The sequence below is a fragment of the Simochromis diagramma genome, unplaced genomic scaffold (genome assembly GCF_900408965.1).
Source record: "Simochromis diagramma unplaced genomic scaffold, fSimDia1.1 OVJJ01000348.1, whole genome shotgun sequence".
Taxonomy (NCBI): Eukaryota; Metazoa; Chordata; class Actinopteri; order Cichliformes; family Cichlidae; genus Simochromis; species Simochromis diagramma.
The window spans coordinates 2,315,220-2,330,672 of NW_024386755.1; the positions used below are offsets into that span (position 1 = coordinate 2,315,220).

The 15,453-nt window shown below is 37.6% G+C and overlaps 1 protein-coding gene across 3 annotated transcripts in view; it reads right to left on the bottom strand.

Moving 5' to 3' along the window:
- Positions 1–15,453, bottom strand: part of clcn2c (chloride channel 2c) — a 224,527-nt gene that overhangs the window by 4,506 nt on the left and 204,568 nt on the right. For all 3 annotated transcript variants that reach the window (XM_040025317.1, XM_040025301.1, XM_040025309.1), the window contains 3 exons: positions 10,878–10,916; positions 8,630–8,734; positions 3,838–3,924 (listed from right to left, as the gene is read on the bottom strand). In XM_040025317.1, the coding sequence (XP_039881251.1) occupies positions 3,838–3,924; positions 8,630–8,734; positions 10,878–10,916 (231 nt within the window). The remainder of the gene's footprint in view (positions 1–3,837; positions 3,925–8,629; positions 8,735–10,877; positions 10,917–15,453) is intronic.

A 15,453-nucleotide genomic window follows, 5' to 3' on the forward strand; every position in this document is an offset into this window, starting at 1 on the left:
AATTCAACAGCAGTTTTATTATTTATCAGCAGGTCATCACTATAGTCCTGTAAGGAGACTTTAGTATATCATAAAGTAAAGATCCTTAAACATTAGAGAGCCATACCAAAAGTGGCAACAGTGGGGAGAAAGAAACCTCTGGCAGCTGAGTTGAGGGAAAATCAATTTTCAAAAAACAAACAAACAAAAAAAAGGGGAAATGTCCAACTCAGTAGTACACAAACAATTTCTAAATTGTAACAGTAAGAAATATGTCAAAAGAAGCGTGCAGAATTTTATATGATTGTAGCATTAAGGAATTGTATCATACATCAAAATTCATACACCATCACCCTCATTACAAGAACTTTATATAATGTGTTGCTTTCTACTGTACCAGTACAGTAATACACTGAAAAACACACTTTTTAATAATAATTTTATATCAATATATTTTAACTTTTCTATGCTAATTAAACATCCTCAATAAAAGCAAAATATATAACTTGGGTTTAAATTCTCTCTTTTTAAAAACAAAAAACAAAAAAAAGATTTGGAAACCTTTAAAATCCTTTAAAAAAATATATCAATTTCTTTTAAGGATTACTTTGTGGGAGAATAGTGTACATTAAAGATACACTCTTTGGGTTTGGTGTTTAGGTCCCCCCTCCCTCCCACTGTTATCATTAGACTGTGCTGAATATAGCTTTAAATTTTGACCACAGTGGTCTTGCTCTACACTGTAAGATTATATCAGTACTTCTGATGGAAAGGTACTCGGGTTGTTTCCTATTTTGGACTGAAATCTCGTTTCCAAAGTGTAATAAAGGGAAAGGCACTGTTTTTGTCCACTAGAGTGGGATTTTCACGGCACATTCTGCACCACATCTCTGTGCGTTCATCATTTGTTTGAAGCCAGCTCACCTCCTGCAAACACTTTTCCGAGAATACGCACTTCTTTTGTGGTTCGGACTCCTTCTGACATTTCTTTGGAGGTGGAGGAACACCACAGTAATTGCTTAAAAGAGCTTCTTCGACATCTTTAAGAGTTCTAAACAAATGTCTGTCCTCCTCCAGAAAATCTTATGTACGTAAACGCGCGTTGCAACTTCTTATCTGGTGCACATTTTTTATTTTGACAGCGCATGCGCACCTGCGGACCACTTATGTGCACCCCTGATTATAATGCTTGCCACATACACAGCAGTAATTGACAAAAATGCTTCTGCAGTCACAAATCTTCAGGAAAACATTGTATTACATAAAACCAATGATTGTCAGAGACTATTTTAGGTATTACCTGAGAGGTCTTTATCTGGTCAAACAAAATGGCACTAACAAAAAGTTGGATAAGGCAAAGAAAGAAATGGCTCTACAACTTATAATATTCATATATATATACATATATACACATACACACATATACACACACATATATATATATATATACACATATATATATATATATATACACATATATATATATATAATACACATATATAATATATATATATATATATATATATAGATACAACACATATCATATATATATATATATATATATATATATATATATATATATATATACACACACATACATATATATATACATATACACATATATATACATACATATACATAAATATATATACATATATACACATACATATACATAAATATATATACATATATACACATACATATACATAAATATATATACATATATACACACACACACACACACACACATATATATATGTATTTTGAAAGTGACAGAATTTTACATTTATATTTTTAATATTTCATGTTGTTGTTTGCAACAACAGACAGATATTTTGCACATATTAATTTAATTGAAAACGTACATTACAATATCCTTTTAAATTTATTTATATGCCAAAGTTTTGAGCTTGTGTATCTGAAGTTCATTAATATTCTAAATCCTGCTCTATGCTTCACACTGTACAGAATAACTGTGATTAAACTCAACCAGTACCTAAAAGGTTATCAGTAGTAGGTTTAAAAAAAAAAAAAAACAGGTTTCCTGTTATATAGGAATCATAGTGTTTAACATCCTCTATTATTTATTATTGGTGTTATTAACAAAATTATGGATGTAGGACTTAGCTTTTAAGCTTTTAATCTTTATGCTAACTGCTTTGACTTGCTTTCTTGCTAACTAACATTTTCTCTGTCTTAATGGAAATGCACAAGATGAACTGTTTTGGTCCAGAGAGTAAAAGTGTACACTGAAATGTACTGAAAAAAGAAAACATTAACATGTTTTTAAAAAATAATCTCATCGTATTGGGTTCATATTTCAATCTGCAGGCGTGTGAAAGTTTGTTATGATTCTCTATTGAATCTCTCTGCTGTGTATTATTACATTTTCTGGTTGGCCAGACCAAGTTTGTCATTTGGCTTATAGGGGGAAAGATTTGGGTGCTACAGGTCACGTGGCAGCATTGAAAAGAGTCCTGTACGTGTGTTCTGGATCTGAAATAAAACTATGAAACGCACTGACGTCCCTGAAATAGTTGTCCTTCATATGTAGCAGAGACGCTGTGATGTAACCATGTGTTTGTGTGACAGACAGGCAGAATGGGAAGGCTGGTACACAGAACAAAAAATCCTAAATGTCAGGGACAGGCAAGCAGCACTGCACTTAGCAACAATCCTCTCTCCACTTCCTGGCCAATTCACAAAGAGTGAAGCGTTTTCAGTTGTTTATGAGGCAGGAGAGATGGAAAGAGAGGGAGCAGGAGAGGCGGCAGAGAACAGACAGAATGACAATAGATAGAGACAGCAATATTAAGCAGCCTTTAGTCTGTCACAGTACATAACAGACAGCAGGAGGAGGAATCATTAATGATGACTGAATGTCATCATTTGTGTGTGTACAGCACGGTGACAGCACTCCTGATGATATTGACAGTGCCTTTACAGTTATTTAAAGCGGTGAACAAACCGTCTGTGGAAATGACGACAGTCATGACTTTTCACATGACACTGGGTGTCAAAGAAATGAACAGAAAAAATGGATTCTAATGTATTTTAAGTTCAGGAGGGATGAAACCATGAAATTAAATCCAAGGGTTTTTCATCTATTGATAACTCTGTTGTCACACCTTCCCCTCAGGTTAAGAGCCCAGGTGTCATCCTGCAAGGAGTTTACTTTACCGAAACAATCTGGAAATTTCATTAAAATTTAATAAACTATCATCTTGTCTTTATTTTTAGTTAGCACATACCGTAAACACTTAAAGCTGTAAGCTAATGATAGTTATATAAAAGCAGATGCTGCTGGTGCAATAAGCTGTATGTTTTACGTCCAATGGATGCATGATCTGATTAGTCGACTAATCGCAAAAATAATCGGTGACTAGTCGACTATCAAAATAATCGTTTGTGGCAGCCCTATTCTCCATACATACTCACCTCTGTCTGTTCCATGTGCTCACCTGACTGCCACGGGTCTCAGAGCTTTTAGCTGTCCTGCGCCAAGACTTTGGAATCTACTTCCACCAGATCTCCACACTACAAATTCTCTTTCTACTTTTAAATCAGGTCTGAAAACCCATCTGTTCAGAACTCATGCTGTCACTATAACTTGGTCTTTTGTTACCTGATTAGTTTTATAGTTTCATTTTATTTGTTTACTTTATTTGTGTATATGTTTTATTTTGCTATATTAATGTAAGGTGACCCTGGAGGTCTTTAAAGGTTTCTATAAATAAAATGTATTATTATTATTATTATTATTATTATTATTATTGTTATTGTCATCAAGCTAATAAAGCAATTAAAGCTGCACAGCATGAACATACGGCCCAAAGGGAAACTTGAAGAGACGCTTACTTCTTTAAGGGAAACCACCCCGATAAGGCGTCCAATGCTGGTGACGTAGGCGTGGTCGAGGCCAAGCAGGGAGAAGATGGTGTGGGTCTGCAGAAAAAAAAACAAACAAAAAAAAAAAACAGGTGGAGCATTGTTAGTAGAAACCAGCTCTGCTGGCATCTTACTCAAAATAGAATATGACGCTCAGTTTGGGGAACGTACCACTGTTGACAATTATCAAACAATAATACCTGCATTCACACCGGATTCATTCAACTACTCAAATGTTCGGCTAAGTGGGCTATTATCACTTTGGGAAATATAGGAGGGGGGGCATGAGATGCTTAAAAATGGAAGTGGTAAAAACCTGCTTGTATCATAAGAACTAAGAAGTATCTGATGAAAACAACAGGAGGGAACAGATTATACTGTAGATGGAAAATTCTTTATTAACTTGACTACAGAGCTATCAGGAAAGGTTCAAGGCAATGGTTTGGTACTGGCACACAAGGTACATGTGTCCCAGTACCACATTCCTCTTGATTTGCAGTGGTTCCAGCTGTACGCAACTGAGCAGTAGATGCAAACGTGTTTTACAAACTTCACAGAGGTTTGCATACAACCTTTGCGATTATAACCTTTGTGGAGAGCTCAAAATATTCTTAGCAATTTTCCCCCCTTGAGAGCCAGGGGAGACCAATGCAGACCTATAAGGAGAGGATTTTATCAGACACGGCTCCCATGCTGAAGTTTGTAGTCTAGAACATGGATTTCTTAATTACTGAAAGTTGATTCAATATTTGATTTTCAAACTTAAGTTTTTTTCTTGCACATTTGAGTTTAAGTCAAAATTTTGAGATGCTCAGATGAAAAATCTTAAGATAACATCCCAAAACGTTGTCAGTTGTGGAAACAAGCTTCCATAAATGATAGATAATGGGTACAAACTGGTTGGACATTTTCTCTCTGTATCATTTATTGTTAGCACCTTGAGGTAACCATTGTTGTGTTATGGCACTATATAAATAAAACTGAATTGAAGTTATGATGCAGGATAAAAAAAAATGTATTTAATAGTAAAATATAAAAGGTTTTCATTATTCTCCATTAGTATCATTATTCTTTCTACTTTGCTTTTCAACTTTAATATTCCATGAAATGTTGGTTTTATATGTTTCCATGATGCTATTTCACTCTATTTACACACTCTGCCCTGTTAGTACTGTATTTGCTCAAGCAATGACTTGCTTTCCCCAAGGGGATCATTAAAATTTCATTGCATCTTATCTGCAGTACTAGAGTTACAGTGGAGGAGTGCGGCTGTGTGCAGATAAAAGCAAAGAGTGTGAGGTCAAAAAAACTTCAGTGAGTAGATGAGGAAGTGTGCAGGATTAATGCCAGCTGAACTTTTTGTACTAGGCCCTTTTAGCATTTAATGGAACTTTCTCCTAAGCCAGAAGGCCACTTGGGATGTTTGAAATGGATCCCAGTGTACCAGGTAAACAGAAGCTGTGCCAAGGAGAAGATTGTTTAATGTTTTCAGGCTGCGCCCGACGTAATGTAATATGTGAAAGTGCTTCCTCAAGATCAGCTCAATCCTACGTCAACCCATTCACTTCTATTTAAATTGTCGCTCACTGATTAAAAGTGCTGCAAATAGCATTTCGCAATCAATTGATCAACAGCAAAGTAATTTGATTAGAAGCCTCCAGCACGCCAAAAGAGTCACATCTGGTGTTCATCCTCTTTAATCAGAAGTGTAACCTGCTGCACAGCTGAACAGGAATCATGACAAATGTGGTCCCAACATGGCGAAGCTGCAAGAGTACTCAGGTAATACGGTCAACATTTGACCCACCAATGCCAATCAGTGTCATCTAATCCACTTATTGTCCCTTTTCAGAAAGTCATTTTAAAATCTTTTTTGTAGTTTGCGGCCAAAATAAAACATGACTTATTTTAATTATTGGAAATCTATTCAACAGCATTTTGTCCCAAAAACAACTTCTAATCGTTAAAAATGTCCGCAAGATGTGTGATGATAGTAAGGACAGCAAATTCTTCAGTCTGGGACATTTTTTGTTAAAGTAAATTCGAGAGACAATAAATGATACGTTACAAACTGCAACACAGAAAGTTATCTGGCTATGCTGACTTATAGAATGAACTTTGGACATTAGTGCTGTCAAAAGATCAAGCCTCCAGTAAGTAGAGTTGGTGCTTTTTTGAGCAATTTCTTAATCAAACTATGAACACAGAGCAGGCTTCATAAGTTCCCTTCTTTCAAAAAAATGTTGAAATTCTGAATATTCTCACGCTTTGAGACCTGTAAACTGATACCTCAAATGAACTGACAGTGGACCAAATCCCAGGCAGTTGGAGACTTGAAGTCTATATTGTCATGTAAATATTCCAAGGAACAGTCCATTACAAAATGGCCTGCAGACAAACAACAGCAACAGTAAACAGCTTGGGATAAATGGAAGCCGGAGAGTGAATAACTTCACATATACACATACACACACACTTTCACGTCTGTGTACAGCATCAGCAGTGGCAGTGTTTAATATGCTGAAGGAGATTGTGCGTGGTATTGGCTTTTGGCAGTGAGCAGTGGAGGGAGGAGAGAGATAGATTGGTGCAGGATCCCTCTCTTAAATGTTTAAAGACTACTCACACAGAACCCAAAGGGTGTGTGTGTGTGTGTGTGTGTGTGTGTGTGTGTGTGTGTGTGTGTGAGAGAAAGAGTGGGAGAGACAGAACGAGAGAGGCAACATTATGTATAGAGGACTTTAGGCACGGCCACAGCTGGTTTGTGTGTGGATGCTTTGTAAGAAGAGAGAATTTCCACACTGAAATGTGGGTTTGCTGGGTGTGCTGATGCTAGAGTAGGTTTTTTGTGTGTGTTCGTTCCTGTCTAGCTATATTTGTGAGGACCGAAATCTGCATTCTACTATACCTGTGAGAACCAACAGGCACTTGTGAGGACGCACACACCGGTCCTCACAAATTTGAAGGCCTTTTTGAGGCTCAAATGTGGTTTTAGTGTCAGGGTTACAATTAAGTTATGGTTAGGTTTAGGGTAAGGGTTAGGCATTCATTTTTAATGGTTAGGGTAAGGGTCTAGGGAAACCATTATGTCAATGAAGGTCCTCACTAAGATAGCTGAACGGGCTTGTGTGTGTGTGTGTGTTGCAGTATGTAAACGAAATCAATTCAAGTTCTTTACGCTGAGTCACTCGGTGGGGAAGAACTTTGGCGTGAGGAAGTAGAACCAAAATTGTAATAAAGTGCTTTTGTGTGTATCAGGAGAATGAAACTGGCCTCACATTGACTCCATATTTCATGAATCAGTACATAACTACGGAGCCCCTCTGATGACATGGTCCAAAAAATAAATAAATTGTGGCCACAAAATACTACTTTGTGGGCACAAAATGGGTATAACGTGCCCACGAAATACTTATTTGTGGCCACGAAACACTTGACCGATAACCGTGATCCTTCCCAGGCCCTTGCAGTTGGTTCACAATAAAATCTATCCCGGCGTCCAGGTCGTACTTGCGTTTATAAAGCAACTGGGCTCTCAATATCCTGTTTAAATGTTTCTCTGTAATAATGGTTCCTTGCATTGCCAGGCTTTTCTAAATGCATTTGTAGCTCATTCCCAACCGTAAAATAAAACTCAATCATACTGTCTCTGTACATGGTGTATAGGTTTAGCCTACTCTTATGCCTATGGTTCTACGCAACTGTCCAGGAATTGTATCAATATGATGTGCGCACGTCATCTATTTCGTTGCCACAAATGCGTAATCCGTTGCCACATTATACCTATTTCGTGCCCTCGAAATAGTATTTCGTGGCCACAAATAAGTATTTCGTGCACACGTTATATTATTTCGAGGGCACGAAGTAGTATTTTGTGGCCACAATTTATTTATTTTTTGGACCACGTCATCAGAGGGGCTCCGTACATAACAGACATCAGGTCAGATTTTATGGTTTTCTGAAGTTATGGTCATTTTATAAAAAATGTTTTGTAAATTGTCTATATTACATTTACTTTTACAAAAGCACTGAAATAAAGTCTGTGTTTCATAAAAATATTATGATGATAATGTGTCAGGTGGGAAAATGTAGCGGTCATTTTTAATCTGTTGTTTTGAATTTGATGCAATTTTTTACATATTATATATCATGATCATGAAACTTCCTCAACTGAAACTTATTTTTGCATTACAGATTCTGAATTTTTTTAATATGCAATAGAGGCATTATCTATATGCCATATGTGACAACTTGTGAAGCTAATTTTCCAGATCATAACTGAACACTGGATTGTATAAAGGCAGCTTGTTTCAGTTTGTTCAGTCAAAAATGGACTGTCCTGCAGTCTGACCAACAAAAATGTGAATTGTAATCTAATTCAGTGTTTCATATGCAAGACACAAACACAATACAACATACAGGCAAAGCTAGTTTCTTAATTTCTTTTGGGAACTATGGATGCGCCATGCTTTAGGGACAAGAGCTTCCTGTTAGCACACAGTTAAAAAGAAGCATCCATTTCTTTGTCTGAGGGTCATGTCTATAAAGAAGGCTGCATTAATGCTAGACAAAAGATCCGCCTGTGAAGTTTTACAATTCTCGTCTTATGTTAATCAGTCTTGAATGCTTTACTTTTGGAAGGCTTAAATACAAACTAACTGCCATTTACACACAACTTAAAAAAACGGGAAAAACAGTTTCCTAGTAGCAGGGATATTAGTTCCACACAGAGGCTGAACACAGTTATATCTACAAATCAGACCTTATGCAGTGAAGTGCGCTCCACCAGCTGGAACGGGGCAGGGTCGATCTTGCAGTTGTTGAAGTTGACCTGCTCATCAAGCTGCCTCTCTTCCCACTCTGCGATCTGAAAGTCACATAGAGGATCAGTGAAAGTTTGCAGCAATATATGATTTTCACCAGCCTGTACACTACTGATCAGTTAATGAACTTTAGTGAACTTTATTATGTGAAGTTCAGATGACACAGGCTTGTTTTTAATTAACAATTAACTTTGACTATCTATATGTGAGTGACAGGCTAAAGTGTACAGTGTAATGTCTTTATATGCATTGTCAGTCACTAATCAGAAGGCAAAGTGTAAAATAATCCTTCCTGATAAATCACATTCCACTAACAGACAATCGATGGACCAGGCACCACAATGAATGACTCTATAAATCATAACGAGGCCTACAACACCAGATGAAGGGAAAGGTGAGAGGCGAAAAAGGAAGGGAGACGTACAGAAGAAGCAGTGACATGGCAGATGTAGGAGAGGTGAACGATAAGTTGGGGAGGGTCTGGAGAGGCAAAGTGTGAGGAATGTGTGGCTGACAGAGAGGAAATGAGAGGTGCTGTTGATGGATGAATTATGAATGATGTCATATCCAAAAATATAAGACTCCAGGGTAATAGGCCCATCTGGGGATATTGAGAAAAGCTAGAAAGCCAAGACTGTCAGGCTGTGATGTCACCAAAGTGGAGGCTGAAGTTGCAGTCAGAAAAACATAGATTTCTAAGACCAACAAAACTAAATGCACTTGACAGCTCAACAGATTCAGTGCTGTCTGTGTAGTTATAGCCGAAGTTATACCACAGCACCTTCATTAAAAACATACTGTAGTTTACTGAGTCTAAAATCTCACGTGTCCTCGCATCACTAAAGGTTATTCCTCCCCTGAAAATAGTTTAAAAAAAAACCCCCAAAAGATTATGCTAAACAGTACAATGTCCAAGTGTGGCAGAAAACTGAACCGCTTTCAAACTGAAAACAACATAGCATGGTGAGATTAACTAGCTAATCTCAAGGTGGGTTGAAATTGTCTGATGGCTTACGTTACATTCTTCAACTTGTCTGATTGGCTAGCTTGTAAGAGCCACGCTCCTAAAAGTTAACCTGCCCATAGGTGTTGTGCAAGTGCAAGCTGCTTTGAAACCCACCTTCAGCCCAGCTTCTCTTTTGCATGTCATTTCTGAATTGATAAATGTTAAATCTGTTTATTTAAACATTGATAAATGTTAAATCTTGCTCTGGTGTGTTATTGGTCTTGCTGCTCTTCAGCTTTTTATGTATCCACACGGAAGGGTGGTGAGGTCGCAGAACATATGCAGGCCTCCAAATAACTTACTGCAAATAAAAGTAACAGAGACTGCACTAGTTCTGACTTTGATACATTTTGGTGACTCATTCGACAGTACTTAAGAGCTAAATTAACTGGGTGCTTTGGTATTGGAATGGGATTTGGACGGAGTTGGAATAAAATGCCTTTCCTTTACTTCACTTAGAATGAATACTATCATCATTATTAAAGACTATTTAATGCTAATTTTGATAATACTTACTTTTTTTTTTTTACAGATGACTTTTAGGTTTATTCTGAAAGAGCTTTTAAACCATCCTGTGACCACCAGCATCTTTAAAGAGGACCTAATATATTCATTTCTAACCTTATTATTTTATTCTCTGATGCTATTGCTCTGCATGAATCACTTTCAAAGCTTCTCTCCCTTTAAGCCAACTTTCTCCTGATTGGCTACACTTTGCATCGAAGAATATATCTGAGGAGATAATAGGAATAGCCCCTCTCAATGACATCATAAAGACCCAAGAGTTTGAAACAGCATTTAGAGCAGTATGAAGGCTGAGCTTTGGGCCCACAGGGACTACTTGTACATATACTGACCTCTTTTATAAAAACTTTGGCCATGGTAAATGTGAATACCCATTATTAGAATGGTATATATCAGGCAGGAAATGAGGAAAAGAATAACAGGCTACCTTTAAAATTCAGGGAGCCTATGCAGGCAAGATGAGATAACCTGATGATATCACTATGACATAACCAGGGACTATTTTCCCATCTTGACAAACTTCCTCCTGTGTTTTCACTGGCTGTGTAGTACCCCTAATGAAGTGAAAAATTTTGTAGTGCCTCCATTTTTTAATTCGCCAAAACAACACGCTGATCTCTTACGCTCTCATTGCTCGGACTGGTTGTGCATCTTACCTCTCTAATGGTCATGTCATCTTCCACATCTCCATCATCCTGTAGATGAGAAGCAACAGAACAACAGTCAGTACAGAAAATAAAGCTAACCAGTGTACTTTGTACAGTCTGTATGCCACAAATACACAGGCAAACAAAAGTAAACGAATGGGTGACAAACAATGGACCTCGGTGGGTTATTACCTACATAAATATTCACTTGTACTTTTTAAGTGCGCCCCCTTCACTACATCTGTGCACAGAAGGCTAAATGACACATAATCGCCCATGCATCACATCATAAGTGTTGTACTGCGCCGCTGTCTCGAGACAGATGGACAGAAATGGGATGAATGACTAAAGGAGCGACTACAGTATATTTAATGAGTGCGGGGGATGTGATGTATGAGATGTCAGAGCAGATGATCATTATAATGATGGATTGGCGGCATGCTCAGAACTCACAGCTCTTAACTGACAGGCGGACGCAGCAGGCACGGTTTGACGAGCAGAAGTCAAACTAGCAACCCTGTGCTTTGCAGAGATAAACCAAAAACACTACAGAGGTCTGGCTGAGAGGAAACTTACAGCTGAGTGGAAGGGTGCACTACCACGGGTTGTGTAAGCATGTGTGTGTTTAGTTGTGTGCTTGAGTGCAGGTATTTACATTCACAGGACTGGACGCAGCGCAACATGTGTGTGTGAGAGAGAAAGAGAGACATAAAGAAAGGCATGGGGAATGTGACCCGAGGGCTGATGGAAGCCCTGAGCTCATTTATCCTCATCACCATAGTGGCCGACCTGTCGGTAACCCTAGCAACTGTTGCCGTGGGGTAGAAAGAGGTGCCCTACTGTAGCATTATGCAAGCAGAGGCCAGACGTGCCTGGAGTTTATGAGACAAAACAAACACGTAGACGCAACTACAGCACTTCAGCTCCTCTGTCTCACTGATCATTCTGCTTGTCACACAACACAAGGGCGCTCTGAATGTCACCAAGACACACCGTTGTTCCAGGGGTGAAATGTAAAACACAGGAAGTTGGGGAGGTTTCTGCAGAGGGGGGTGGGTCTGCATAGGAAATAGGGGCTTTTAGATAGATTAGCTGCTCTACTAAGACCAAATCTCTGCAATTTTGCAGAAGTGTGTGTGTGTGTGTGTGTGTGTGTGTGTGTGTGTGTGTGTGTGTGTGTGTGTGTGTGTGTGTGAATGAAGTGGGAGGGTAAAGTTTTCGAGTCTCTGTGACACTGACAGTCAATTCAGAGAAACTGCGTGGGCATATTCAAATGAGAATTGAATGAGCATGTGAGTGCACAGAGACATATTGAGAGGCACTGAGCTCCAGAGTGCTGACAATGGGCTGATGAAACCATTATCGCCTGTTGTGCTGCAGGTTTGATCAAACAAAAAGTCAAAGGGTCTGTTGCCCTTTCACTTGCTCCTCCTACAGCAGTCATCTTTACTTTGAGTCAGTGGAACCATCCACAGGGCAGTGAAGAAATTTAAGTACATTTACTTTATTATCCAAAAGTTACAAAACAATACTTTGCCCCCAATGTCACAAATATTTATGAGTCACAACAGCAATAACATGCTGATACTGACACTGCTAAAATCATGCTTCTGTCTTTCATGGCTTTAGAGTAAAACTATTCACCTCTGAGCATTTGACCATAACCTCCTAGGACCCGAACTCTTCCACAGCATGCATTTTTAATTTCTCTTTGATATTTGGGCATATTGGGGCCCGATGAATATAAAAACAAAGAATTACCAGATTATTATTTTTTTTTACCTTATTTTTGTTTTTAAGAAAAATAAGAGCCACATATGAGGATATTCGTTTAAAATTTTGTTAGAACAGTAGCAGTATAATGTCCTCATAAGTGGATATCAGGCCCTTGTAGAGCAAAATTGAGTATTTTGGGCTAAATAATCCAAAATGTGGTGTCCAGGTCCTAGGAGGTTAAAGAATTCATTCACTTTCTGTGTGTCTGGAACACCACGACCATGTGCTGCCTGGCTGTTGAGTTTTCTTGGACTTAACCACCAGCTCATCAGAGCAGAATCATGCAGAACACAAAGGACCAAATAACTACGCATAACAAATATTGGGGACATCTATTTATGTTTTGTAGGTCTGAAAGGAAAAATATCAGCTGATAATGACAGAAATATTGGTATTGTTCATAAAAATCCTGTATCACTTGGATTCCATTTAACATTATATCCAGAAAACCTGTAACCAAGAAGAAGCTTTGTACAGGTGATGTCTACTCACCCATTTAAAATTTCATATTGAGGCTCAAGGTAGTGCTGGTGCGTTGCGTATACTTTTTGTAAGTTTTCACTGCATAAGGTTTGATATTAAAGTAAATTACAGCCCTTACTGTTGAAAACAATCATCCAGTGCTTGCATTAGCAATGTCGATCAATTCCCTAGTTTTATCTAGATATTTTATTGTTTGACTTCAAGAAAAACAAAACGGCCAAAAATACAAAACTCGAGGTGCTAAAAATGGTGACTAAGGCCATCTTTTTTATACAGTCTGAGGCTCAGATCTCATGAGATGTGGTCAAGTCATTGCAATGTTCATTTTTGTTGTTTATACTTTTGCGGGCTCCAAATCAAATTTCAGCTTGTTGCTTTCAGGTAAGATTAAAATGTTACCTGAAAGCACTGTAGTGGGTCTCTGGTCTTTGGACTGGGGTTTTAAATAGGGCCCTGCTGCTCTCTGTCCTCTGAATGGCTGTTACAACTGGTGCAGTGATTATAAAAGGTGCCATAAAGTTTTATGGGCTGTGTTTATACTCAGTATAGTGTTGTATGCTCTTTCTCCAACTACACAGCACTGAATGGCACGATAGGGAAACATTGCAAATATAGTTGCTTGAAAGACTTTAACATAGTTTGAAAGTAACATCATTAATGGTTTCATTCAACTACAGTGGAACAATAACGAAACTGTGGAGTGACACATTGTTACGACTGCTGGTTAAAGTTGTGAAAAAGGGGACGAGTAAATCTTTTTAATATTGTGACTAAAACCAGCACAAAGTTCTCCACACTGAACCTCTGATATCAAACATCAAATCAGTTCACCCTCAAAACAAATTACAGCCAGCATGTCACACTCATTTTCTCTAGATAAGTTCACCCTCTCTGCAGTGTTGTCTGAAATTATTCAGGAAATGAAAACTTCATCCTGTCCCCAGAATATTCTTCCTATCAGATACCTGAAGGACAATTTTAATGGAGTCAGTGTCTTTGTAATACAAAGAACTTGCTGCTATTGAACCCATTCTGAAAGGACTAACACTTGACCCTGATGACTTTAATAATTTCTGCCCCGTTTCAAATTTTTACAAAAGAATGTGTCCCGTACTGTAATCTGTGTCTGTTTTAGACAGACAACCATTTCAGGCAGACAGAGATCATTACAAAAGTGAGAATGTTCATTCCACCCAGAACAAAAATTTCAAGACAGATTTGTTCAGCACTATCAGCCAAACTCATCACTGGTCTTAGTCCTTTAGACTTAACCTTGTGTTTAATGAAGTTAATCATTCTGTCTTCTTGGACTCTCTTTGGGACCAGGCCCGAGTTCAGCTTCTAATAAAAGGTTTTCTCTGATGTCTGTATACATATAATTCCTGTTACACACTGGTTGCCACTCTTTTAGTAGCCAATAATCCTCTTCTTTCATGTCATTTCAGTCAGATTAGAATGGACCAGCGATTCATAAATCAAAAGATTTGTTTTCAAGTCCTTTCTAGCTTCTTGTAACAACTAGTTGGTACGAGACTGTTTAAAACTAGCGTCTTTATGTGAACTAAATCTACATTGCTTTTACATTTTTTTAAAATTGTTTTAGTAATAAGTGTAGTTGTTTATGGCTTTTTTTGGTGCGTAGGCACACAAGTCACATCAAACATGTGGAGCTGCCTGCTGTGAGTTAAGGAGTAGGTGAAAGTAGTTTTGATTTCAGGATTTGCTAATTTTTGTATGCTTTTCTATAGTTATTGTTACGGACTTGCTGTCTACCGCTCTGCTCTTGTATTTACTGTTTAATTAATATTCTATTTCAGCCCAGTTCATTTTTCTTTTGAAAGTTATTGTTTTCTATGAATAAATGCAAAGCTAGGACTACTGTACATTTAAAAGCTATTAACAAATTATAGAATTAAATTAAAAAACTGGGATGACTTTCACTTGTTTAGAAATACATAAATAGGGAGATATATTGCAAGAAGTAGCATTTATACATTATAAAATACATGAGAACTATCCAATTAGAGCAGGGCGATATGACCAAAAATATTTATCATGATATACATTTGAAAATTTGCAATAACGATATAACTGACGATATAATTGACACTAGACAAAATACTTTACAACTCCACAACTTTATTAGTGCAAAAAACCCCCAAAAACCATCAATGTATTTTCACTTAAACAAGCAGCTGTTTTTTATGTGCATTAAAGTTATATAAAAATTCAAGAGTGCAAATGCAAATTCCTTGCTGACAGTTTAACCAAAAGGCATTTCCAGTGGAAACTGGCCGACATATCCTCAGCATAACCATGTATAATA